Source organism: Halictus rubicundus, chromosome 16 (assembly GCF_050948215.1).
Source record: "Halictus rubicundus isolate RS-2024b chromosome 16, iyHalRubi1_principal, whole genome shotgun sequence".
NCBI lineage: Eukaryota > Metazoa > Arthropoda > Insecta > Hymenoptera > Halictidae > Halictus > Halictus rubicundus.
In genome coordinates, this window is record NC_135164.1 from 5,429,847 (window position 1) to 5,453,821 (window position 23,975).

At 42.7% G+C, this 23,975-nt stretch overlaps 1 protein-coding gene across 1 annotated transcript in view; it reads left to right on the plus strand.

The window, feature by feature from the left end:
* Nucleotides 1-23,975, plus strand: part of Wb (wing blister) — a 163,370-nt gene that overhangs the window by 16,897 nt on the left and 122,498 nt on the right. The window contains exon 2 of the mRNA XM_076801863.1: nucleotides 16,276-16,583. Within this exon, the coding sequence (XP_076657978.1) occupies nucleotides 16,276-16,583 (308 nt within the window). The remainder of the gene's footprint in view (nucleotides 1-16,275; nucleotides 16,584-23,975) is intronic.

The following is a 23,975-nucleotide window of genomic DNA, read 5'->3' on the forward strand; positions in this document are numbered from 1 at the left end:
ATAATATTTCTTTATTTAGAAAAAATTGTATGTTATTGTGTAGCATCTAGACAATCTATATCAATTTTGAGATTATAAAAATATTCATAAATAACTGAGCAGCAGCTGCTTGCATTTTGGCGCCTCGAAAATGCGCTGTGCAACACACAGGTCGCTCTAATTGTCCGAAATCACAAATCCAAAAGTTTTTCGTTAATATATAATAATACGCTTTGCATGAACCTAAATAAAAAAAAAAAAAAAAAAAAATTACAAATTCTACGCCACTTTGAAAAGAAGTCACAATTTTTTTTTATAAAGAAATGGTTATAAACATTGTTAATTTCAATTTTTAAAAAAACTTTTAGGTTCACGCAAAGCGTATTATTATATATTAACGAAAAACTTTTGGATTTGTGATTTCAGATAATTAGAGCGACCTGTGTGTTGCACGGCGCATTTTCGAGGAGCCAAAATGCAAGCAGCTGCTGCTCAGTTATTTACGAATATTTTTATAATCTCAAAATTGATATAGATTGTCTAGATGCTACACAATAACATACAATTTTTTCTAAATAAAGAAATATTATGCTCTCTTCAAAACAAATTCGAGAAGAAACGCTTGTTTGCTTGACCCTCCCCCCTTAAATTAAGTGAATATTCCAAAGTCCAACAGGAAGACCAACATAGATATCTCAAAGAATTAGATTCAAAAATGTGTAATAAAAATTCGAGTAACGAGTGGGTAAGGATTTAAATGGACCTAGCCATGGCTGGAATGATGTCATCATTGGGTGAACTGCAAAGTTGCACGGTGGCTTTCGGGATTTTTCGGTAGGGTGCAGTCTATCGTTCCAGGCCGTCTGCGAATCGCTCGCTCCCATCCGTAGCAGATGGTGCAGCGAGTGACCATCGCAATTTCGTTGACGCTTGTTTCTTCGGCGGCGCAATTAAATAGCTGCGCACTTATTAACGCCAGCGCGGGTAGTTGTTCGTTCCGTTGGCCACTCGCGAGCCGAGCGGATGAAACGCGGTCGGTTTTTACTTGGATCCTGGCCGAGCCGGGACGACCAAGGCCTGCGTTAAACCGATAGCTGAACTTCAGGCTAAGGCCAAGGCTGTTTAAGGCAGGCCGACGCGCGTTCCTCTCTTCCACATGCCAACTACGGTCAGAGAGCTGACGATACGCGGTTCTTGCGCCAGCGGATCGTCCACCGGGCCGCAAAAAGTGGACGATCCTCCTTTTGCCGGTCCTCGGAACGATTGCCAATTATTAATTAACGCGGCCTCGTGGGAGCTGTTCGTGATCGCCGCTACGCGAGTCCACGCTTAACCGTAGTCGCTCAATTTCGGTGCGTTTAACTCTAATTGTTAGGTTCCAGGGTGCTGCGGTGTCACGGTGTTGCACTGTCGAGACGATTGAACTTGGGTCGTCGGAGAATGTTGATTATATTATGGTAAAAGCGTTCTAGGTTTATTGTTTTTTATCTTCTGTAGTTGCAGCGTTGATTTACTCGCATTGAGGTAGATAACTAATCTCATGACTACGTATGTGACAGTGGAAGAGCTTACTGCTAATTACAGTGATTTCTCTATATATGTCGCCAAAGCCTGGATGATAAACGTCGCGGAATCATCCCCACTACCGCGGGGTATACCCCGTGAGGAGTCGCAAACATAACACGGCTTGGGTATGTCTCCTGAACGATACACGACGCTGACATGACCCGTGTTGTTGACATATATCGAGAATTCACTGTATAAGTCTCATTTGACTTTGCTGGATTTTTCAATTTGTTGGATCAAACATGTTGTCAAACACACTGACAACACAGTGTAATTAACTGTTCAAACGACGTCACTGTTTTGGTAGTCGCGTGGACTTAAAGTGCTACGCATGCTTTGAAACGTTTCGTACAACGCGCGTATTATGTTTGCAGCACTTTTCCATGGAAAGTGTTCGAATACTTCAGAGTGTGTACGCGACTCGCACGTCAGTGGACGCGTGGAATTGTTATCACGTGTGTGCAGTGTTCCATTGCATCTGCAATTACGCTCGACTTCCTCGTACCGGTCTTAACGAATAGAAATTTGCGTTGTCAGCACGTGTAAATAAGATCGCAGCCGATAGCGTTGACGATAAAATCGGTGTACATCGGACAGCTTTGCTCGAGTTGCTCTTACCGCGAGCGAGTCGAGATCGACATGTGTCGAATGTGGGCAGCGAGCATTGTGAACGCTTGTAACTCGCACACAATTAGCTCGCGCGGTGATGAATACGCGAATATCAATCACGGTGCACCGTGATGCAATCTTCCCTTGATTTGAACAATCCCGAAAAAATTGTAACCATTTTCTAATATTTTCCCTTTCTCCTAGACGCGTTCCTAGAGTTCGTACCCCGATATTCAGGGTATCTCAAAGATGTTATACTTCCAAGGTTTGATTCCTGAGATCATTTGAAGTAACTTTCCTCTTTGCGAAAATGTTCTCCGCGGCTTTGTTGAGGAGTTATTAACGAAAAACGAGGACCAATCAGGGCGCGGCAATAACGGACGAATTTCAGCATGGCGCCGGGTCCCGCTGAGCGTGACGTTGGCATTGGTCGAACCGGAATTCGTTCACCTTTGCCGCGCTATGATTGGTCCGTGTTTTTCGCTAATAACTCCTTAACGAAGCTGCGGGGCAAATTTTCGCAAAGGAAAAAGTTGCTTCGAATGACCTCGGGAATGACCGTTTTCAAGAGGTACAACATTTTTGGGACACCCTGTATTTATTCTACACGTATGTTTAGGGAAGTGGCACGGATGACTACCCTGAAGATGTCTCATCCAGGGTGAGTAACGCGGGTGCGTAAGTCCTGGTGTCTCATTGTGGACGATGAGACAACCCTTGATGGTTGGTCATCCGACAAAATAGATGACTGTAATTTAATATACATTGTTTATTATTGAAATAGCGTCGGCGCCATCGGAGCATCAATGTGATCTAGAACCGGTTACATTTACAGTCGCATATTTTACACACATTTTCCTCCTTACTGACGCTGATAACGTACAAATGAGTTTTGACTGTGGTATCTGAAAAATATTGCCACCATGTGTCACCTACATACGACAAGCCTAAGCTCGTTCCAAACCACGAGAGGTCTAAAAAAAGAAGGACGAAAGCGTTCGAAAACTTCGAAGGAAACGGTTCGAAAATACGATAAGCTGCTTTCACGGTGAATCATGTTTCCGAGATAAGCATTCTGGCAAAACGTACAATATATTACACTATTTTGTATAGCATGAAACATGGGGATGATTCCGCGACGTTTATCATCCAGGCCTTGGCGACATATATAGAGAAATCATTGTATACTGGTAATAACATCGTAAAAGAATAATTAAAATCAAAAAGATTTTTTTATTGAATATTACACGATAATCGAGCTTCTGGGCTTTCTCTGAAATTTTTCATAAATATTTTTATTAAATCTTTCACATACATATATCGACATATTACTGTATAATGCTTTATATGCCATTTTTTTTACTGAGATTGTACATCGAGTAAAATGTTGTCTCGGTCCACAGAACAAAGCTTCTTGTTTTTTATTGGTGCAACAACCGCGCCGTAATTTATCGGAATATCGTCGTACAATTAATTCCCAGCTCGCTGTGTTCGATTCTCGTAACTCGTCGAGGGTTCGCGTGCGAATGACGTGCGAGTACTCGCGGTCGACACCGTTGATATATTAATGCGTCCTACGCATATTTAATTACTTGTTCGTCGGGCGAAATGCAATTCGTTCGGCAGAAATAATAGTACACGGCAAAAATGATCGAGCATGTACTACATAAATATTATCTGGCGGGCGAGCTCTGTGATTCGTCGACGGGCAACCTGTGCGAGGCTAGTATCGAAGCGGTAATTAAGACTGAACCAGAGTCCTCGTAAGCAACCAATTAAGAGCATTAATTGACGCTGGAAAGTCGGCGCTGAGCTACTAAACGGCTCTAACCCATTCTCTGTTAAATCGAAGAACGTCCCACGATGCGGGCATAGTGACACTCGACAATGATCACAATCCACTACAGCAACGTTTACAATTTCCTTTTTCGGGCATTCTTTTCATTGATGGAATTTTATTCAAAATTTGATCTCCAAACCTCACGAATTAGTATCTGTTTTCGATTCAAACTGCTGCCATTTCTACAAACGATTGAATTTCTTAAAAATTCTACGCTGTCATTTCTCAATATTTCAATCTGAAAAAAATAGGGAATATAGTTAGGAGTTATGTTAATATCACTGAGGAAAATCGGAATTTTTCACTCGGTGATTATTCTTAAAAAAATTGCCGAAGACAGCACATTTTTAGATAGCCGAGGTGGTCTACTCCTTAAGCTTTAAAAGAATTGGGTCCGATGCGGTCCCACTAAAACTTGTGCCAATAATTATTTAATAAATATTACATATATTTTAATGGAATCACTGCATTTTTAAAGTCCATTTTGAAGGTGTACGTCAGGGTTAAGGAGGTGGCAATGCAAATAGCATTTTCCGCTGGATATCGTGCACCGATTGGAAAACTATGCACTCTAACGGGCAATTACGTTGCATTGTGAACGCGCGACTGCATCCGACCCGGAAACTGCACCGGGACGCTGCGCCTCGACACAGAAACGAGATTTGAGCTGTCGATGCGCAGCTTGGAACACACTTCGAAAGCGTCAGCGGCCTGATAGGTTTCTGACGCGTGAAAAGAATCGGCGACTCACGCCAAAGGATCAAGCCCTTTGTTGTCCCCGCAATTAAGGTCCTAGCCCGGCGAAGGAGGATGTCCCATCAGCCTCCGATCCTTGTCGCATCGGGATTTTAAAAAGAGAAGGATTATCGGAAACTGCTCCCTTTCATCGAGCGAACAATGCGTTCCCGATCGAGAAAAAGTCGACTAACTGATCTTGAGCCGAACCAGTGCATTAAGTGGTCGTTCTGCATTCTTGCAGCGACATCTCAATCTCGATTTCATTGCTGCCTCTTATCATCCAAGAATTATTAGCACGGTCGCAGTAAAACTTCTTAAATTGATCGTTATAATTAGAAATTTTATTTTAGGTAGTATCTTTGAATCTGCTTCTTTGAAGTCAACATTTTTATTAGAATTCATATAAATAGCTGATGAATTCAGACTGTGGGTATTTATGCAGAATAGAAATTGTTCAAGTGAATTGTAGGAGACAGTTATTAAATCAAAATGTATTCCTACATTTGATCATTTTAGTGAGCTGACAGTAATGGAATAAGAATCTTCACAGTTTTGTATTTTATTTTTGCTCTAAATGCATAAAATCCTAAGTGTACCAATAAATGGGCCACACCGTAACAATGGTTTCGCGTAGAACCTCTTTTCTGCATGCTCAATTTAGATCGTCATGCCTGGGATAAATTCGATATCGAAACACGATACGTCGTTGTTTCTGCAACATAGTTCGACCATTCACATGGCACACGGAAGTATCGGTTGCAGTTGATTCATCCTGGAAGCGGTCATTGAATGTCGATGAGTTGACCTGCGCTAATTCAGTCGAATTTGCCAGCAGTAGAAAGTCAACAGAATTTCGAATATAATTCTATTGACTCTAAACGTGAATACTACTTCTTACAGAATGTTAATAAGATGCAACTGATAATTTCTTATATTTAAACAGTTCGTTAAAAGTTCGTTTTAACGAGCCCGGACTCCCAGTAATTGTAGACACGAATAATCATCGGGAAAAGGAACTAGTCTCGGAATTTTTACGACACGAAAAAAGAGAAAAGCATAACCGCGCGGTATGTTCTTTTAATTTTCCCATTAAGAAAAAAAAAAAAAAAAAGAGACAGACTTCTCTGCGCGAGCGGCCGATGTAATCACAGCTTATGTCCGAGGAGATCGTTCCGCGCGTTAATGTCCGACAAGATCCAGTTATGCTAAAGCACATTACGCAATCGGAGTGAAATGATACACCGAATCGCGATTCGTATCTGGCGATCAATCTTTCGGCCGCGGAGACTGCCATTAAAACGCGTTACCCAAAGTAAATACGCGTTGAATTAAAGCCGGTTGTCGAACAAAGTGACGAAATGATTAATAATCGGCACGGATGACCATGCTCCTCGTGCATTTGTTACGCGATGGTGTAACTGATGGGGAAGGACGCAACGTGTGCGCACCCCCCCTCCCCCCTCGTACCATTAGGGATCGCACGACATGCTGCCAACGAATGACAAGTTTGACGGATAATAGATATTAATATCCTGCTGAAATAAACAACCGACTGTGCCGCGAGATTATGGTGTCGATTCCCGCTGTCACAAACGGAATTGCGGATACTGGGTGGTATATTCGAAAGTCCAAGGAACTGTTGGTGACAAATGCAAAATTCTATTACGAATGTATTATTATTTGACACAATACCGTATCACAAACGTATACTGTGTATTATATCTTTTACGATTTCAGTCGAACGAATTAAAAAATTAATTACTAGGGCACTTAATCTTTTTTAATACCTCACTATGTACTTTATAGTTCCTCGTTATGTTCCATGAATGATCCTCCTATAGAGTTATTATATTATAAAATAGCACTTACGCGAGCAGAGTGTTACGTGTTAATATTTGATAACAAAATAGATGTAATGGCATTAAAGTGTTCTAAGATTTGATTTTTCTCTTTGCGAGTTCCTCTGGTACTGAGGGAAAAATCAAAATTTCTTTTAAAATTTCTTTTACAAGAAGCTGTATTATAATTCTTAGAGAACAGTACGTTACATTGTCCTTCGTATTTAAAAAACGTCGTGCAGGGTGGTATGTGTCAAGCCCATAAATAATCGCCTAGATACTCTATCGAAGTGTCATGAGTGTAATTAGTCGTGCGAGCGTGGTGTTCCCGTCAAACGTTAATGATCTCTCGAGATGCTATCGCGGTTATCGTTTCTGGGTGCGTTTCTTATGGGGAAATCGTAAGGGTGCTCGGGATTTATCAGCCTGAGAAACACGCTCGCAGGAGAAAGCAGAACCCCCGTACCGATATTATGCCTGATAAGCTCAGTCACGCGTGTAATACGAGGGGAAACGTTGATGCAGAATGACTATCATGCGGTATTCTAATATCACACCGTAATATTTCAATGGTACTTCTTCCGGTCTAATTTCGTACATTCTTCAACCTGTCGTACTTTTCAAGCCTGAATTATACTCTCCTCTTTTTTCCTTTATTAACACTAGAACTGCACCGGATGCGTCAAAATTGCTTGTCTCTGACTTTTCTTTTAGGACAAACGTTTAAGCAGCTACCCAATAATCAGCCTCCCTGGAAACAAATTGCTTGAAAATAAATATCTACCTACAAATTATTGTACATTTGAGTGAACGGAATGTCTATGTCGTGTGCACAGTGTTTTTAACACTACGTTCACGGACCACTAAAAGTGACTATTTTACACATTACTTTATAAAAATAACAAGAATATATCTATCCAAATTTTTAGCGATTTTTAAACAGTATAAACACAAAGACACAGATTTGTTGAACAATTCCTCCTTTACAATCACAATAACCGTAAATTAGAAATATTATAAACCGCCATTTTAACGGGTCCCGTAAACCTAGCGTTAAACAATTCTTTATACGTTTACTGTATATTTACTCCAACACGAAATATAATACAGTCTATCTAAATAGTTTTTCGATCGCGTCATACGAGTGTCCACAGTGCTCTTGATTTATGTCGAAAGATCGATGATTTCGACCTGTTGAATTAGTCTCGGATTCAATTAATGGCTATTTAAAGAAACTGAATTTAAACGTGTCCCAATTCCAGTGTCTCGAAGCCGTCATTAATCATCGATCTTGACTGGGGGTTGGCGATTAATTCTAGAATTTCTATTCGTCAAGGTCCGCGATAATTGAATACCGGTTGGCGGGCTACCTAAACAATCGAAAAAGTTGTCGGCCTGGAATCGCCGATTCTTTTTTTCGACGGTTGCAGTTGCACCGTGGAGAGCCGCGTGACCATTAACATCGGAACTCGTTAATCCCGCGGGGACCTCCGCTGATTAATCGAGCGAACAGTTCGGCGACCGGGCCGCATTAATTATTCCCCCTACGGACAGGTTTTCATTTTCGGCCCGATATTCGCCGCGGGACGCCGCTTACACGGCTCCTCGAGACGATAATCGATTTCTCTCGAAACGGAAACGCACCTGTATCTGTATCTCTCCTGGCATGGCGCGCGTAAATCAGATGCCACATAAATAATCGGAACGCCGTGGCTCGAAACGTTTGACGACGATATTAATGGGAACGGCCATCCGACAATCGAGAAAGCCACGCGGAAACTCCCGCCCGGCTCTTAATGATTTAATTAGCAGGAAGTAATGCGATCGCAAAAAGTACGCTTTTTGGTGGCCGGCCGAGTCGCTCGTTTCACGGTTGCTGTGATTTCTTGGAGGGAAAATTATTTATTGCACTTTATTTAAAAACCCGTCAGTACAGTGGAAATTTAATCCATATATTTAGAATTGAAAAATATATTTTTTGGGAGTAAATAGACGTGAAATTAGAACACCATGATGAAATAAAAATATTGTAAGGATGAGCACGCGTCGTACTCCACGTTTGGAATAGATCGAATGATTTCAGTGGATCAATATCGAAGTCTGTTGTCTCTGTGCATCGGCAGATCGCCATTAACTAACAACAAGGCAGAGTAAAGGCGAGACCGGGTACAAAAGCGGTTCAAGTAGCTCGATGACAGTCTACAGCTCCCGGCGTGGCACTTTGAACGAAGGAAATTGACTTTGTCAGTCTCGAGTGGTCGCGTCCACTTCTTTTCACTGTCAATAGGATGTCTGTAAAAACGAGACGCTCGATCCCACAGTCTCTCGATCCCCTCGGAACGAAAAGGAAAATCTTTCGCGATCGAGACGCGAACGTGAAAATTGTCGCGATCACGAACCTGCGATTTCAACGAGAACCTGCGATTTAAAAGAGAGCAACAGAAGTTTCTGGGAAGTTGGCGATCACGTAAATTAAACACTATACTAACCATCCTTGGTTTCCTAAATTTCCAATGCTTCCTATAGGTCGGTGAAAATTCATTTTTCGAGAAATAAATTATCTTGCAATGGATGCAATTTTCTAAACGAGGAAATAGAAAACACATTTTTCAAGGGGGTGCGAGAACTTATTTTTTAGATTCAGTCTGATTGAATTAATTTGCAGAAGAAAAAGAACCGGAGAGAAGAAATTCACATTTAACTTCTGTTTCTTCTAACGAAGACAGACAAGTTTTATATGTTGCATTAAAATCGACATTGTGATCGTCAGCGACAAAATCATCTCAATTTTATGCACATTGAAAACGAAGACTGTCTTCGAAACTGAACTTCGATAATTACGAAACTGAACTTCGATAATTACGAAACTTGCCCCGTTGGCCCAATTTCTCGCATTTCTCGAGTTATACCGTCCGCCAAATTCCCCATAAACAATTCTCCAAGTATCGCGCGCTTGCCGAAGGCATTCCAAAACAAATGTCTCGCGCGTATAATCCCGCGAAAGCGAGAATCGAGGCAGTTTCGATCGCGAGCTTATGAAATCGAGCGAGCGAACGGCCCATTGTCCGACAGCTTTGCCGTATAGAGTCCGGGCTCGCAAAAAAAAAACTGCATAAACTGTCGTTTTTATGTCCCGGACTGTCAAACTGCATGCGACCCCCGTTAGCGTACATTCCATCGAACGACGAAACGACCGATTCGCGAGTGCGCGCGCGCGCTCGGTTCTAACCGCGAACCGTCAATGAAAATCGAATCTCTGGAAACGCGCAGGTGTCGCGCAACCGGCTCGTAAAATTGCGAAGTATACTTCGCACCTTGATCTACGCACACGAGGAGATTGGCCGACGTGGAATCCCGTATGCCTGCCCACCGCTGTCTGCTATGTTAATTGCCAGACAATGGCGCCGCCGGGAAGAACCGCTATCGGGGACGTTTCGTTGCAAACTCGTTGTCAATGCGAGATATCGGAGTTAGGCAACGACCGAGGCGGTCAACCTCTTCAACTCTACGCTCGACGATGTTTAACACTAGAGATACAGAGCCTTAAAAGCAAGTAATACCGGTTGTCTTATGAAAATGACGAGATTGGATTGATTTGGATTTTGTGCGGTTTGTAATCTCAGTAATTATAGAATAAAAAATCTGCACCGGTAATTTTGACCGGCGGTGGTAGGTTTACAGTGGTTTCTCTGTATACGTCGCCAAGGTCTGGGTGATAAACGTCGCGGAATTCTCCCCACTACCGCGGGACGTACCCCGTGAAGGGCCATGAGCCCTCTAGCGGTGACCGTTGCACTTAACATTCAGTGATATATAAATCTTCAACAAATAGGATTTCACTGAAAAATGGCCCGGTTTCAACGGCGAGGATTTTCTCCGAGTTTTTGGAATGTCACGCGTGCGGAGGTACGACCACCATAAAAATTCGGCAGAATACCCATGTCATCTTAAAGCGTTCCGGACCGAACCGGTGTGAATCGACCGCAGCCAATGAAAGTTTAGAAAGTACCGTCATAAAAGAGCCAGTTACGAGAGTTCTGGCGATTTTCAGGATATTAGGCTCGCTGAAACATGGGAAAGCGGAACGCAGCGCCTAATTTCATCATCCTCGAACCCCGGCGAGTATCTTACGAGAGAGAGAGAGAGAGAGAGATAGAAAAAAAAAAGTCGAATGAACCGAGTGCTCCGGCGCACTGTTGCAATCATAATTTCCCATAAATAACGCGATAAATCACGGGTAAATGGCAGTGTCCGTTCAACGGAATAATACGTTGCCGCGTATGGGTATGCGCCGCGCGGCGTGGCGATACTTTATTGTTTCGTTCTACTACACACGTCATCCCCGGCTACCGTAAAACCCACTCGCGTTTAACTATCGGCGCTCCCATGCATTCACATATGAATGAACGCCATGAAAGTTCTACGAGGGATGTGCGTAAGCCGACACGCGCTTGTCTGCGTCGCCGACCCGCAATAACCGCTATGTGTATCATTAACCGAGACGATCGTAAAGGCCCGCCGAAAGAAGAGTCGAAGTATAGAACGATAAACCTATTTCTGAGACCCGTTACAATTGTTTCAGCATTTCCATGGGATCCGACGGAATGCTCGTTACGTTTTTGCACGGATTTTCGGGATAGACGAGATCACCGTTGCGTTCGTTTTAATTCAACGATCGGATTTTATTTTCCCATGTGTGTACAAGTTGAAAAAATGTTGACCAGTGACCACATTAACCTCTTATGTACTGTACGCCACTACAGTGGTTTCCGTGGAAAGCATTAGTTCGAACGATACGAGCCACTATAGTGGCTTTTTTGCCAGCCGCGGACAAACGCGCCGTCCCTGGGAGGCAGAGTCGCGGACAAACGCGCCGTACTTAAGAGTCTAACGAGTCAACTGTGTTTGACGAGTATGCTCGTCATGAAGAAATTGCATTATTTTGTGTTATGACGAGTATACTCGTCGAAACAGCTGTACGGTTCACTTTTACGACTCAATTTAGGTACACATTTTTCAAAGAAACAGTTAACTGATTAGAAGTGACTATTTTAGATTGCTTCATAAAAATAGCACGTTATCGGAGTGTTCTTAAATTTTTACACATCCAAAGACATAAGCGAGTATGGAATGGAAGTACCGGAAACAAATGGCCATAGATGCGTCAAGAGTATTGTCCCATGAACGTGTTTACCGTTTCTGGTAGCGTTCCGATAGGCCCATAATGTTACAAAAGCGATAACAGCGCGCCCCAAGCTTCAGGTGCGATAACTTAATGGACAAACAGCGAGACCTACCGGTACGAGTATAGGAGACCTTAAGTGTAAGATTAGGTCAACACAGGATCCTCGAACGCGTCGATTAGCGTCCGGGGTTCCTCTCGTTTTCTCTCGCTTCTCGTCTGCCCCCACGTTTTTCGAGATCGTGAACAGTGGAGCACGACCGAAACAGCCCATGGGTAGCGGCATTATCAGTCATAAGGACCACCATGGGAGTCCACTCGTGACCAACGGCATGTGGGCCAACCCTCCGCAGAGTATTTTGTAAACAAGCAATCCTGAACACGAAAAAGTGCCTCGAAGAGGATGAACAGCCGTTCGGAATCGAAAATAGAGCTGCTGCTAACGGCATCATGCTTCTTTCTTCTCCGATAAGCGAGGCAGTTCTTCTTCAAACGATGTTGTCTCGAACAAGGTGGTCTCGACAGTTCTCTGTGACACTCAAAGCGTTGTTATTCCGACAAGATTGCGAATTTTTGTGCAAGATGAAAATTGTCTGCGTGAAATTTTGTGATTCTGTAAATCTTGTAAAACTGTTCTTGGATTGGTCCGTGTTTTTCGTTAGTAATTCCTTAACACTAGAACGACCTGAGCAGTCAAAATGACTGCTTCCTCATTTTTTCATTTACAATTACTGAAATTGTAAAAATGTTTCCATCGGAAATTTTTTAATGAACCTCATCGTTGAAGCACATGTTGCAATAAAAGTTGTATGAAGTCCGAATGGGCACAGTCTTGTCAATGTTACAAAGCAATATACACCAGTCGCATTTATTGCTCGGTCGTTCTAGTGTTAACTGACCGGTTCCACATTCTTTAATTTGGAATTATTGTGATTGGAAAAATGCCTTTATAGGGAATTTATTTAACACGTTTATTCCCTGGGACATATATTATGGTAAAAGCTGCTAAAAATCCGGCTGAATATATTCTTGATATTTTTATAAAGTAGTCCAAAATGGCCACTTTTACTGCTCCGTAGACCTAGTGTGTTAACAAAGCAATGAAGAACATATGGGGAAACAAGTGACTTGGCTCGAAACGAATTTCCTCTTCCAAGGAAGTACATTTTTGGGGCACCCTGTATATAAAACTTCGACTCGAACCTGTTATTTCCTGGTCTATAATGAGTTCCCAGAATGTTATCTTCAGAGTGACGTCCCCGCACACGTACCTATCTAAAATGGCTAATGTTTTGGATTTCGAAGCTTCGGAGGATTGTCAATCACATGATACGCAGCACCAAAAATTCAATTTTTTTACCGCGCGGCGCGTTGCAGCGCGACGCGTGGAAATCACGCGGTCTCCCTCCGTACCGTCGCGGTTCTCTCGGTGTTGCGTAGGTTCTCTCACGAACGTGGACACGTGCGCCGACCGGCCGGTCGCCGGAAAGATGGAACAGGGTTATTTCTGTCGTCATCAGTCACTCGTGGTGGGCTTAAAGTCTCTCCGGTGCACGCAGTCCGTGGAACAAGGACAGAGCGAGCCCGAGCAGCCCGAGACACAACACACAATGCTCCGCTCTCCCCCGGCGCTGCTATGCTCCTTTTCCGGAGCTTTTATGTACATATATGCACACACTGTATTTACGTACGCGCGGCCGAGCGAGAACGGTTTCGCTTTTTCGGTCAGAGACCGTTATTTTCGAAACTGTAACCACAGCGCGAGAGGGCGAATTAGTCACCGGGGAGGATCGGCCTTTAGCCCCTCCATCATCACGGATTTTTCCGAATTTCGACATTTCTCTGTGCGCCTCTTTCACGCGGCAAACTGTACGCAAGTGTGCGACGTTTCGAAAACGTCTCGATGACGTTCGGAGGTGGCCTTCCTGGGACGCTTCACGGTCGTTCCAAGGTCAAATGTACGTACGCGTTCCTTGTCTCCATTGGTGTCCTACAATTGTCAACTGACAAGGACATCTCGTATGATCGACTTAGTGTCATGTTACGGGTTTTGATATTGTTCATAACTAGACCTTATTTTAAATAAGAGTATCGATACATTTTTCACAATTTAATAAAACCACTAAGTACAGAGAAATAAATTGCTATTTGGTTCGCGCGTCTTGCAATTACTGATCAGATCTACAGACTCCAACAAGCAGGAAAGAATGATGCACGAACACCTATCGTCTGTAACAATGTGACCTTGTGTCAATCTGAACAGATTATTTGCCGGCAATTATTCCATAATTATTGAAAGTCTGTGCCACATGGCTGACTTTTTAAGGTGGCTCGGATAAAAGTACGTCGTTCAACCGTGTTATTTTGTCGCCCGCAGCATACTTGCTATTGTTACGACGTTCCTCTGAAATATCAGCGGAAGTCACGTTATCACGATCAGCGTACTGTCATCGGGCCGATGTCAACGGGCGCGTTGACTTCTCGCGGCAAGTGCGAGTCCGTGGCAAACGGTGCTCGATGGCTCCGTCACGTTTCTCTCGGACGGCATGGCGTGTAGACTCGCGTGTCGATTACGCGCGTTTAACCTGTTCGCGAGTGTTGAGGGTGGCCGGGTTACCGGTGAACCTGTTCGTGCATACCACCATACAATGGCAGTATGCGGCGCATCCTTCGCGGCAACCTGTTTCGCCGTGGACGATCGGTTTCACGCTGAGAGCTCTGTCAAAACCTGTCGATGTATGCGCCTCGAGGAAATCACGAGATAAATCTCGGCTCGGTCTCTCGACGCTCCGCGTGAATTTCCGTTCGGGTTCAGGGGCGCATCGACGAAGATGCCCGGAATATTTTCGTTTCTCGATATTAAGCCCGGCGATCTCGTCCGCCTCCTCTTCGTACACACGATTCGAACGGACGTTGAACCGGACGCCGCCGGTCGTCTAACCTGCGAACCAAAAGCGACAGGTTCACCGGTTGACCCGAGATTTTTCTATTCGTAGCTGCTCCATTTTTCTTTTTGAAATCGATATCACCTACCTGGAGTTTTTTTTTGTTATTGAACAGTTTTGTAACCTCCGATGAGAGGTTATTCCGTGGTCTGTATTACATACATAATATTACAATAATAACCTTGTACTAATGTGAAGGTAACGTTGAAGTCGCTTAATCGGTAATGGACGTGATGGTGACATTATATACATGATCCACAATCTTTCAGAAAGGAGCATAACAAAATCTTACATAGTGTGTTTGTAGGTCTGTGGAGTAGTACATTTGCACGACATGGGAAGAAAACAACCTTGTAATCTCAGGTTATATATAAATTTCAATCTGTGCGTGTCGTATAGAGGACATTGCCATAAGACGTGATCGATATCCTGTGTCTCATGACCACATGAACAGCCGGGATTATTTACCACATTGATTTTAGGTAGAGAGAAGTTAAGACTATAATCGACCAGATCTAATTCTGTTAATGGTCACAATGATTTCTCGAGATAAATTGTTTCCCGGTGTACCAGGCTTTCCTTCTTTCGTCGTGAAAATGTTGAAAGTAGTTTCTGCCCTTGAATCGGCCTTCAGTAACTATATATTCATTGGTGTTATTGAAAGCACGTGATTTAGAGATCTCCCTTAAATCAGTATACGGTATTTTGAGAGAACAATCTGGATCAGCACTGTTCCTGGCAATATTGGCTAATTCATCAGCATTTTCATTACCATAAATGCCCAGATGGGACGGAATCCAGTAAAATGGAATTTCGTTGGAATCAGGATATTTTGTGCGGTGTTCATAAATTTTATTCTTGACAGAGAGTATGTAAGGGTTAAGGCTGATATTAGTGGAGGGATATCTGAGGGATGTTGGACAGCTTAGGGAATCAGAAAATATAATAAAACGTTGATCTTTGTTATTAACCCTTTGCACTCGGCGCTATTTTCTTTCTAAAACTAAATTTTTCTTTGGTCTTAGAATATTTTCATTTTATTCATACGAACCCGATCCGATTTCCACATATAATATGTAAATGTTTAGTAATCTGTTAAATACAAATTTTGTAATGTAGCAAATAAATTGTAATATTTTTTGTAATTTCTTTGAAATAATGCCACAACAATTTCTAGTGGTGCTTCAGAGTCACCACTCGAGTGCAAAGAGTTAAGGGCAACGTCCACAGCATCCATAAGTGCGATACATTCAGCTGTAAATATGGATGCATTTCTATTTATGCTACTAGTGATAAATTCAGATTGTGATATACGCAGGCTGTTCCAACCACTGTGGTGTCCTTACCTACCCGGAGTTAGGTTGAATCGTTTCGGAAAGGAACAAAATTGGGAAACTTAGGGAAACAAATTTTTCAAGGTCGTTCTCGTTCAAAATGTTAACCTTCCAAAATCGCTTCGATTTTGCTGTACGAAATAGAAAAGAATTTGTTCTATGATATTATACGTACATAATTATAAAATTCTATTGTTGGTCAACGAATTCTTTGGTGTAACGATTACTTCGTTTTTGTATTCAGGTCCGTCCGGGTTGTATGGGATCAGCAAGAGTATGAGGAACAGCGGCCTCTTCCCATCGACCTTCAACGTTGCGGCGAAGGCGGACGTATTCGTGAACGCAACTTGCGGCGAGGATGGTCCAGAAACATTTTGCAAACCGTCGGAGTCCTCGAGATGCGCGGTCTGCGACGCCAGGAGTCCTGATCCTGGCAAGAGGCACAACATCAGCAGCATCCTCGACTCGAATCCTGCGAAATGGTGGCAAAGCCCGACCTTGGCCAACGGGGAACAGTACGAGTTCGTAACCATCATCTTGGACCTGAAACAGGTTAGACTGAGAATTTGATTTACCAAAAAGTTAATTGACCTTGGCTTCGAAAGTCTTCGAAATTGTTGATCCTACTGAAGAACATCTCAGTTTCCTGTTGCATCGGGTAGCTAACGAAAAATCACATTCAGATGTCTACTATGACCTTCAAATGACCTCGCACCCCGAAAATGAGGGTGAATCTTAAAAATTCGTACCTGACAGAACCGCAGTCTTCGCGAGAGATGCGAGCACCTGTAAATCTGTAGAAAATTGAAATTATTAGAGAACCGGCGAAATTTTGATCTGGCTCCTGTTGGTAGCAATGGACGAAGAAAATTTTTCCATTGCATTTATGCGAATGATCTTTGGATCGGTCCCCTGCCTACATACGAATAAAAATGATAAGTCTGAGGGTAACTGAGATTCTGAGGATTCCAGAAGGGGTTGGGAGGGGGCAATTTATCGGGCCAAGGTGGCAAGGGGCGTGTCCGTTGTCCCTTTACGAAAAATCGTAAAGTCGCCTTTTTCCCGCTCGTTAGTTTCATTTCACGCGGCGGGCCTCGGTCCGCTTCGGATTTATGTGGTCCCCGGGTCTCGCGGGCCCGAGGAAAGGGCCCGAGAAAGGGGGTCAGGGAAAAGAGGGTGGGGGGACGAGGCGGTGGCATTGATTACGCGAAACACGAGAAACGGAGACGGACGACGGGTACGGGAACGCTCGCAGACCGAGAATGGGTACTTTCTGGTCTCCTTTCTCAGAATTTCACGTGCTTGAAGCTGCTGGGGTATACCTGCCGCGGATACGCGGCAAATTGCGAGCGGCGGCCCGCGAAAAACGTTTTAACGAGCATCGAGCGCGCGGCCCTTTTTCTGAAGGATCGGCAATAAGGACGCGGGAGTTGAAGAGACCCCGCCCCCGGCCGAGTTTTCCGTTGATTATGCCCTCCTACTTTTTAATCGGCTTAGTTAGCGGTTGTCGGACGACTTGTTCTCTTCTCTCTACCGTTTAATTAGACGGCGCGACGGGTCGTGTCGTTGTCAACGGATTACGGGAGTACAACGCATTCACACGTTCACAACATATTCACTGTTGCAACGTGAAAAGTAGGCGCAGTTTTGAGAATTTTTTTCCCGGCGAGCATTGCTAGGAAAAAGAAATTCATTGTGGTTACAGTTAATGTGTAGAGTGCGCTAAAAAATTTTCCACAGTGTTTCCTCGATATATGTCAACGAGACGGGTCTTGCCAGCGACATATACCGTCCAGGAGATACTATTCTTTGATCCAGCCGCGTTTTGTTTACACTCCTCGGCGTCCGAGGACTCACGAGCTTCGACGGAGCTTCTGTGACTTTTATCGACCAAGTATTTGCGACATATATCGAGAAAAGACTGTATTTTCGTTTCCTGTGTTTAGAAACTGCATGTAAGCCTACATTTATTGAACGGGAAAAAATGTTTTCCGCTCTCTATGATGTGTAGAAATTCATGCTGAAAGTTTTTAAAAAATACCACGTGCAGGTTTTCATTGGAAGAATTATTTGGACATTAATAAATCTATCAAAGATGGAGAATAGTATGACGATAGAATTTAATTGAATTTCATTGAGAGTTTCAAGAGAATATTAGAGGCAAATTGAAATATTACAAACGAAAATCTACAAATATGTTATAAACTGTACCAAACACGAGAAACGAGGAATGAGTTACAAAGCATCGGAATTATTGGCGCAGAGTTAAATGAATTAATTCAGCTGAATTCACGAGTGTCCGCAACGATCGCGACGTTGTCTGAAGACATAATTATAACGATAGTACGCGGATGAATCGACGAGCGAGCTCCGGTCGGCGTATAATGGATATGTTAAGATAAACGAAATCTTTGTGTGCAATTAGGGAAGATGTGTGTGGGTCGAAGACTCGGTCCCTAACTGGATACTGATTGCTAATCCCCCAAAGAGATACCTCCGGCGAATGATCGCGGTACGCGGGATCGCCCGCGCAAGACGATTTCCTCATAATAATTAATTAAGAAGCCTCGTTATAGAAAGCTTTCATTACGACATTTAAGGAGGCGTTGTTATTGATGGTTTCCCGGAACAATAATTTCGTTATTACTCAATAGTTGCCAGGCTAATTGGTCACGTATTACCGCGAAAATAATTGAGAGTTTAACAAAGTTGTTCGAAGTAATTCGAGAGCATGTTATTCTGGCTCATCTTTCAGGAACTAATATTTTTCGTAGAATTTTCACACTTAGAAATATTGCTTCTCGGAGAAGCTATATGTTGAAGTTATTCTGCAAGAACGTATTCGATGCTGAAGAGCAAGTACGTTGTGCAATATTTACTACATAAGCAAGGGTGTCGTATTTTATTCGAGCAAGAAGATTTGCGTTATGAAATTTTATATGTAGCCAGGCCCGGTGTAACGTACGCCACAATTCATCGAGTCACTCTTAAATAAAGGTCTACAAGTATCGGGACTGATTATGCTAATCGACGGATAAGCAAACCGCGGCGGACATATTTATGATCCTCGTTAGCGTTCATTGCGTTTATTAATTTTACGAGCAGCCAACGTTGTTCGTAATTGTTTCTCTCGTCCCCCGAGCCCCCATAAAATCGGTGTATTGTTGTTGTATTACTTTGACGTTGCAATTATCGCTTACCGTATTAATTGGGAGATATGAGTGAGGCAAACATGCATACACAGTGGCTACGAATCTCTGAGGCAAAGTCGAAATAAAGTAAAAGAATAATCAATTGTTTTAACCAAACGTCAACTACTTCTTTAAAAAAACGTTTCCGCTGACAGATATTTACACAAACAATTACAATTTTTAAAAACGTTCGAACGGTCTTGAAAATTTTATCAAAAAATCCGGTAGTGTAAATTCACGATTATTTTAAATGAAAATAGATTGGAAAACGAAATCACAATAAAATGCAGGAATAAACTAAATTATAGGAAGGATGATTCAATAAATTATTGTACACAGTATACTTGATAACGATTTCTTACTCCAAATAAGTTCTATTTAATAGAACTGTACGAGGTTTACCATAAATTTCGTAGAATTATTTTAACGGAACATTCATTGGGAAAATAAGTCATAATGAAGTTCGTTACTGGGTGAATAAAGTAAATGATAGCAAAGAGAAGTTGACGAATTATTACACGTGGTAAACTGAACTAAAAATTGTAATACTATACATAGACTTTATGCTAAAATTAAATCGCCAGCATGAGTGAAGGATGTTCGGTTATTAAACGAGCGACGCCGTTTCAGGCTGAAAAATGAACGACAGTTGCCTTACCGAGCTTTTGGTAACCATTTGTATCCGTCTAGTAATTGTGCAACGCGTTTCTACTTGTCGGCGATACACGTCGTAACGGAGGCAGTCCATCACCATGCCCATTTTCGGTAGGAACAAATTAATTTATTTCGTTGCCCGTGATTACGTGGGCGGCCCAGCCACGGTCCCAGCGTCTCGTCATGCCAATCAGTAGCGCAAACAGAAGTTAAATTTAAAATGAGCCAACGACTCGCGCGAAATCCATGGAATGCTCCTCTGCGAATGTGTAAAGGGGGGGGGGGGCAACTCGTGTAACGCTCTCAAAGTAAGGCAATCTTTGGGAATGCTTTTTACGAAAGCCGTAGTATGTTCTCAAAACTTTTAAAATAAAATAAAACTGCGATTTCTTCAAAATCCACGTCGTTTAGTGAACTTCTAATTGCTCACAAAAAATTAGGTCGTTTGGTAACATTGTGAAAGACTTATCCTGCTTTAACCCTTTGTACTCGGCACTATTTTCAACGTAAAATTAAATTTTTCTTCCGTCTTACAATATTTTCAATTTATTCAAACGAAACTGATCCGACTTCTACATATAGTATTTGAATGTTTAGTAATCTATTAAATACAAATATTGTAAAGTAACAAATATTTTGTAATATTTTTTGTAATTTCTTTGAAATAATGCCACAACAATTTCTGGTGGTGCTTCAGAGTCACCATTCGAGTGCTAAGGGTTAACACTAGGTTCACGGAGCACTAAAAGTCACTCCGTTGCGTTGTAAAAATAACAAAATTGTAGTTATTCAGATTTCCAGTGCTCGAAGAAACGAATCTATTGAACAATTCTTGACAAGTGCTTCCTTGCACTCTTAACAATTGTTAATTTCCCGTAAATCCAGTGTTGAAGGGCGTACGGATGCTTTTTACGCTGACAGTAAGTCAATTAGGACACACACGAATTTCCACCGAACAGGAATACACAGGTACGAGCAAGCACGTGCGAGATGAACGAGAAAGACAAAAGAGATGTAAAAGCGCGAACGAACACGACGAAAACAGAGGAAAAAGGGGCAAAAGTACCGGAGAAGACTTAATATGCGAAAAAGAAGGAGAAACTAATTGGAGGTGCGAACAAATAGGCGTCCACGAAACGAGGGTGAAATGCGAGAGCGGAAACGGACGCGACCAGGTGAGATGAGGAGAGAGGGGGAGAAAGGAAGGTAGAAAGTAAGACGATCGAATTGAGCGTATAGGAAAGAAGAAAGGCGGAGAAGAAAAAAAGGCTAATGAAAAGAAAGAGGTTCGTTGCGGTGTGTGTGCACGGGGGGGAATCGTCTACGGTTGTGAAAAAGCAAAAGGATGGTCGCGCAGCATGGTGGGTACGTGAAGGTCCTGCACGGTGCTCTGTAATTATCGCCAGTGGCCGTGGGAATTGAATTACCAGGTAAATTCGTAACGTGCCAGGACGTGGACCGGCAAAAGTCAAAGAACTGTGCAATCTCGACGAGGTTCCTGTGCCACCGGAGTCCGTTTCGATCAATCATCTGACACACTTTGATCACCGGAACTCTCCGTGCCTGGTCACACCGCCATACTTCTCGTCCAAGAGTCACATCAAAGTGCACTTGTTTTTCGACCCTCATGTCAATATTCAAAATATTCCACGACGTTCTATAACATTTATTTTTCCCTTCCTGCGATTCTTAAAGTCGCATCAACTTCTGGGTGCCTAGACTGTGTGGTCCGTTCTGCTGTTCTTTTCAGTAATTAATCAATTAAATCAACTTGCGAGTATAAACACAAAGAATAAATTCTGAGAAATGGGAGCCAAATAAAAATTTCTTTGTTGCTTCTTCAATAAGCCGGAACTAATGTACTAATATTTTTAACTTCTAATCTGTCCATTGCTTCAAATTCCACTCATTCATTTTTGCCATAAATGCGTTTGATCCGTCTAATTATAAAGATACTCCATGGGAAGTTATCGAGCAAGTTTCTAAACGTACTAAAAATTGCGGAACGTCTAAATAAATTCAATCTTGCAGTCTTCCAAAGTGCACGGACACGTGTCAGATATTTTTAGAGATCGGTTCAGTCTTAAAAATGTAACTTTTCGAAATGATCAGCCAGAGTACATTTCTCTCGAAAAGTTCCGTTTTATCCGCCACCGTGTCTCTCCCCGAAGCTTTCAGGCCGGGTTGATTTATGGTTGGCCCGTTCCCCGGCTCGATTTTCTCACATTTCGAGTCGTGGCGACCGGTCACGACGCGGTTTCGTAAGCCACCCTCCGACAGAACCTTTTAAAAAGCCCGCCTCGCGATCCACGAGAGAGAGGAAGCTCGAAGTGGGTGGTGCGCCACTTCCTGGGAACCCTCAAACCCTCCGGGGTTATTACGGGGAGGGACGGTGGTTGTCAAACAGGAATTTATAGCGCTTTCAAGCACGCTAATTGGACGGTTGTTCTCTGGGGACCGGTAAGTTCTCCGGGCCGCTACGGGCCTCGATAATTCCCGAAGATCTGGACAAATCTTCGTGGAAGTTTCGGGGGTTGGGCCCAGGTGTTTTCGATTTTCAATGCCATTCGTTCACTATTTTAACTGTTACCGGACCGTCAATCGTCCTCTAATGTAAAAATATACTGCGGCGACCTCAGAGCTAGGAATTACTGTGGTTCCTGTAATTGTTCGAACATTCTTCAAGTCAGAATCACTTTTTCAGAAGCGATTCGAACGACTTCGGTTCTTCTGCGAAGATAGAAGGTCCAGCTTGGTGGATGACGTTGATTTTTACAGCTTTTTTATCTGAGCTTGTAATCCAATTTTTTAAAATATGTTTTGTTGTTACTCGGATCTACAAACGATGAAAAATGGTCACAATTAGGGAAAAATCGAGAAATATGGTAATTGTTAATATTGTTTTGAGATGTAGACGATCGATCTCTGTTCCTATTGCAGGAAAACTTTATTTCCATATTTTATAATTCCCATGCGAACTAAAACTTTCACTTACCATTTATCGGTACTCATTGGAGCTTATGAGGACACATTTTTTAAAACAGTTCCACTGTTGTCGTCTCAAACGGAACCTGTTGAGCATTGCCATAACTTTTCCGGTCCCCAGCTGAAGTTTCGAAGAAGATTTCGTTTTCACGAGCTGCTGAGCGTCGAGAGTTTTGGACGTAACGGTTCTCGCAAGCAAAGGGCAGCGAAGGGCCGAGAAGGAACGGACTATGGTCGTTTATGGAGGCGGTCTTATGTCGCGCCGCAGGTATACTGGAGCAGGTATTTACCTGTGCAGGTTGTACACGGAGCCTGCATACTTTCGGCTCCTCCGGCATTGAGCCGATCGCGCGTACAAGTATTCGCGGCTTGGTTCCTTGAGCAAAGAAACAGTATAAGAAAAAAGTGAACGCCCCATGAACGCGATTCATGGTGGGAGCCCCCATGGATCCAGAGGGGGGCCCTCTCGCTCCCTCCGAGATTCGAGTGCAAAGATCGATTCGGTGGTAAATCGCGACCGGGGGCCATTCAATCCCGAAGTAAACGCGAATCGATATTCAACCTTCCGTTCGAGCCCTTCCTCGAACATCATTTTACAAATAACGATGCTAACCATAATAATTTCGTTGAGCTTCTTCAAACATTATCCGATGATAAATGGATCGATTTTTGTACAATTATGGCGCAGAAAAATGTCAAGAAACACACCATCCATAATATTGAATTCATATTCGAAAACATAATAGTCAAAAGACAGGGCCTAGAGAGATATTTGAATTTCCCTCGAGCAAAAAAATGAGTGACTGTAATTTAACCCTTAGCACTCGAGTGGCAACTATAAGGCGCCACTAAAAATTGCTGTATCATTATTCAAAATATTTTTTACATTATTAAATTTGTTCGTATTCAATAAATCACTAAACACTTCAGTATTATAAGAGTAAGTTGGCCCATGTTAGTATGCATGACATGAAAAAATATATATACAGAAGGGAAATATTCCAGGTCGGAAAAAAGGTTTCGTTTTGGTTTTAAAATAGCTTCGAGTGCAAAGGGTTGAAACTCTGGAAGAACTAAAAATAATTTAAGAATATATTAAGAAATCGTCACAGAA